This window comes from Harmonia axyridis, chromosome 3 (genome assembly GCF_914767665.1).
Source record: "Harmonia axyridis chromosome 3, icHarAxyr1.1, whole genome shotgun sequence".
Lineage (NCBI taxonomy): Eukaryota > Metazoa > Arthropoda > Insecta > Coleoptera > Coccinellidae > Harmonia > Harmonia axyridis.
In genome coordinates this window covers 40,510,511-40,514,601 of record NC_059503.1, presented here as the reverse complement: position 1 = coordinate 40,514,601, position 4,091 = coordinate 40,510,511, and the positions used below count along the sequence as shown (strand labels likewise).

At 35.1% G+C, this 4,091-nt stretch overlaps 1 protein-coding gene across 1 annotated transcript; it reads right to left on the bottom strand.

Annotated features, from left to right (window-relative positions):
• Positions 1–613: 613 nt before the first annotated feature.
• LOC123676350 lies at positions 614–3,248 on the bottom strand. Its single transcript, XM_045612212.1, has 3 exons — positions 1,584–3,248; positions 1,331–1,509; positions 614–1,271 (listed from the first exon to the last, which is right to left on the bottom strand). The coding sequence occupies exons 1-3, from the start codon at positions 2,943–2,945 to the stop codon at positions 683–685; spliced, it is 2,130 nt and encodes a 709-aa protein (XP_045468168.1). The 5' UTR covers positions 2,946–3,248; the 3' UTR covers positions 614–682.
• Between the last annotated feature and the right edge of the window lie 843 nt (positions 3,249–4,091).

Here is a 4,091-nt window from a genome sequence, read left to right as displayed (position 1 = left end):
GAGGTTAGGCTTGATATCGGTGTAATATGGGATTTGGTCCCATAGAAAAACTCGAAGCCCAAAATGGCGAACCCCCTCAAAATTTAAGGCTAGGACCGCCCTTGATTTGTCGTCATGAAAAGTTAGGATTTGCATCAAATATTTTCATGTGAGCAAGGGCGAAACGGTATATTCTAGGAAAAAAATCATATAGAATTCCAACCTAGAACCAGCATAGTATACCGAGTGAATCGTCTGAAATCAGCTAACGATACAAGGTTTCGGAAAAAAAGCTTTTATTTTCTAGCCGGATACCCAGTGAAGGATCTACCGGCATAGTGACGGGGTCCAAGGGGCGGAGCCCCTTCGGCGAGCAGAGCGAGTATATATCGCCGTTCCGGTGAAACAATGACGTAACTGAAGTTTAATGAATTTTTCAGGAGAGAGGAAAAACTGATTTGAAATTATTAGATGTAGGTTTTGAAGAAGTGAATTCATTTCATTTGCAACGATTTTATGAGAACTAAGAGTTGATCATGGATACATTCAATTGATGTAAATTTGAATTGAGCATTGTAATAACTTAATGTTGATTTTGTAATTATGTCATTGTTTCACCAAAAATGTTGAATCAAAATGCAGCGTTTTTGTCAATATTTTTAATGGGTGAGAATCAATAGTAGGTACATTTAAATGATATGAGTTATAAAACAGAATCATAAAAATACTTATAAAACTCGGGAATTATTCTGTTGTCAACTAAACTCTTCAGATCTCTTTTTTTATTTTCTGTTATTGTAATTTTTTGTGTGTAAGCAGGTTTTGTTTTAATTTCTTTGATAGGCCGTAATTCGGAAACACGTCTCTTCTTTGGTCTGAATATTATTCTATCCCATTCCTTTTGGTTGAAACTTACTTTGTAACGAATAACGTCGCTTCCTTTCTGAAATTCAAGTTGTCTTACGTCACTTATTTTAAATTCTTTCCCATCGACGTTTTTCGATAAATTCGGAGCGATTTCTCCATATAAATCTTTTAAATCAAAGAAATTATTGAAATTCATTTCCTTCACAACAAGAGGATTGCCTCTTTTTTTTGAATTTCTTATTAGTGAAATATATTGGTCGGGCACGTAAATTGGCCCTGAGTTTTTAGCCCTTTTCAAATTTTTCTCCACAATACTATGTACAGCATCACCCTCGTTCTGAGTGTGCCCGCGAACAAGATATTTATGCGTAATTGTATTAATATTATACGCGTCCACTGCATATAAATAAGCTGCGATCATATATCTGAAATCAGATAGAAAAGTATATTTAATTTAAGGATAATAGGGTATTTCATGAAATACCTATTCTTTTGCTGGCCTCCACAGTTGTCAGAATAAAACACTATGTCGACACCAGGGTTCGATTTTGCAAGTTCTTCAAGATATAACATTATGCAGGTACCAATTTCGTTAACTCCCCTGTGGCCTAAACCTTCATGCCAAAAATAGCAGAGAGATTTATCCCTTCCAATTTCGGTTACCTGTAATATCAATTTGATTGAAAAACTTCAAATCAACAACCTACAACATTACCAAAAATGTTTTTTTTACTTACAGTAAAATTGTAGCAATTCAATCGACTTTTATAAAAAAATGCTGATGATTGCCCAGTTGGGACAGGTAATACAGCCTGCAGATCGTATACGGCTAACACAACTTCATTATTTTTGGCTCTTTCCTTGTCCTTGTCCTTTTCTTCTCTACTTAATTTTTTTTCTTGTAGATGTTCATTATATTTATTCTCCAAGGCTTCTTTATCATCACCAACTGAATTCTTGAAGGACTCGCAAAAATCACACTGATCCTTTTTAGGTATAAAGAATCCTATATTGTATTCAGTATTAAATATTCTCGCATACATATCATAGCTGGCAGTTGTTTCTCGGGTAGAAGATCTTTCACTTACATAGTGCCTATGTAATTCAGCAATCGAAAGACCACCGTCAATGAATTCTCTTGTAGTATCCTTTCGGACATAGTGACTCTCAACCCTTGGAATGGCATTAATATGGTCTCGTACCGACTTCACTATTTCTTCATCCGCCTTTTTATGTTTGCCGTGCTTTCCTCGCTTATCTTCAGCTACAATTCCAGTACCTGATAATTTCGACTCAATGACTGTTCGGAGTTTTCTCTCAGTTATTCCAAGGGTACGGATTAAAAATAATTTGCATACGCGAATTTTCCCTCCATTAACGACAAGATAAAATGCACTGTTTGGTTTACGGGGCACTCCAGAGGTGACTCGCCTATATTTAAGTTGAAGTTGTTCAATACACGAACCCAAGAAATCTCGTTGTCTCTGTAATGAACCCATTCCCCAATACTCCCTGAAAATCTGAGCTCTTGCATTCTCGGAAAATTTCTTTGAACATGCTAAAACGCATTTATCTGGACAAGGTGGTGCCATCTCCTTTGCCGGCATCAGTTTTCCTGTTCTGGACTTATAGCTCTTTCCACTATTCTTTAAGCTTTTGGCTTTTACGCTTGCCCAATTTTCGGTTCTGCGTAACCTCTTTTTACCTTTTTTACGTTGTGGGGAATTTTCTTTGCATTCTATAGCCTCTGAAATTTTGGGCAACTCTTGGACAATTGTTTCAGTTTCTGCGTCTATAGAGTTTAACGAACTGCCTAACGAATCGTTGTCACTTGCAGGCTCGTAATTGTCACTCGAACCTGCAGAAAAATCGCTTCTTGAACTTGTCTCCTCACGGTACAAATTTTCTTTAGTTCTAGTTATTCTAAGTTTGATTGAGCCTTCATTTTCTATGACATAGTTATTAGAAATATCAAGTAACGTATTTTCTTCAGGATTTGAAGTGGAGCATCCAGGCAGTGCAGAAATAACTCTTGAATTAGCTTCATTTTGATCTCCAAAAAGAGCGAGATTAACTATCTTTTCGGCTCTTGAATTCATATTAAGTACCTGGTTCAAGACTTGTATCTTCTTAAAGTTTCTGTAAAAAAGTCAAACATAAAGTAACAGTGGAATTTTTAATTATTCGAACAAAAGGAACGCTGTAGCCTTATTTTTATTACAAAAATCTTTTTGACATAAGATCAATCAACGACATTATTTCGAAGGAATAACGTCAAAAAATACATTTATGACATACCAAAACATATGAATTTGGATCAATATTGCCACAAAGAACAGTTGTGACATAAAAACTAAAAAAAAATAAAATAAAAATGACACAATGTACACTTACGTCGTTGTTCTCCTCAACTGGTGCACACAAATTTCAACTATTACGTTTAACTATGCAATTACGTCGTTTTACCACTAAAACAGTAACTCCTCCCGGGAAGTCTAACACGCAACTGACCTATGTGTCGTTATTTTCCAAGATAAAGGGGTGAAACTTCAATAATGTAACAATGACGTATTTGCCATCTTGCGGCCGTTGACGGTTGTACACTTACGTCGTTCTTTTTCCGTATAGATGCATCAATTTAGGACCTAATAGTGCTGTTGAGTCAAAATGTCAAAAATTTGCAGTTACGTCATTGTTTCACCGGAACGGCGATATAATGATCTCAAAATAAAGTTCGATTCAGTAATTTGTTTCAACGGAACAAATGACAAATCCAACTATAGTGATTCCTCGCGAGAAAATTGAGAATGTATTGAAAGGTATTCAAGGAGACGAAACAAGCAAATGTATAAGAAGTATGGGTTCCAGAACCTTAAAGTGCATTTTACAAAATGATGGGCACTTCGAACAATTACTTCATTAATTTTCATTTACTTTCGAAAAATCATTTGATTTTTCTTTCATTAAATGATACTTTCGTTAAATTATTATGAATTGAAATATGTAAAAAATTATTACTGGTTTCTTGCTTTGATTCTGATATGTTCCATTTAGTTCAAGATGGGTAAGTTGATTTTCTTATCGAAATGTATTGCATGTTGTTAATTAAACTAAAGGTACCTAAATGTAATACAGATCCGACCCGTGGATAAGGGTCAAAAACACCTGAAAATCAACTTTGAATGATATATCGTTGAATTCAGCGTTAGAAGTTAATTCGAAAAGTGTCATAAAATATGCAGGTC

Coding starts and splice junctions, on each gene's coding strand:
- LOC123676350 (XM_045612212.1), bottom strand. CDS start 2,945: ATGAATTCAAGAGCCGAAAAGATAGTTAATCTCGCTCTTTTTGGAGAT. Junction 1,510..1,583: donor TGAATTGCTACAATTTTACT/GTAAGTAAAAAA, acceptor TTGATATTACAG/GTAACCGAAATTGGAAGGGA. Junction 1,272..1,330: donor GGAGGCCAGCAAAAGAATAG/GTATTTCATGAA, acceptor ATCTGATTTCAG/ATATATGATCGCAGCTTATT.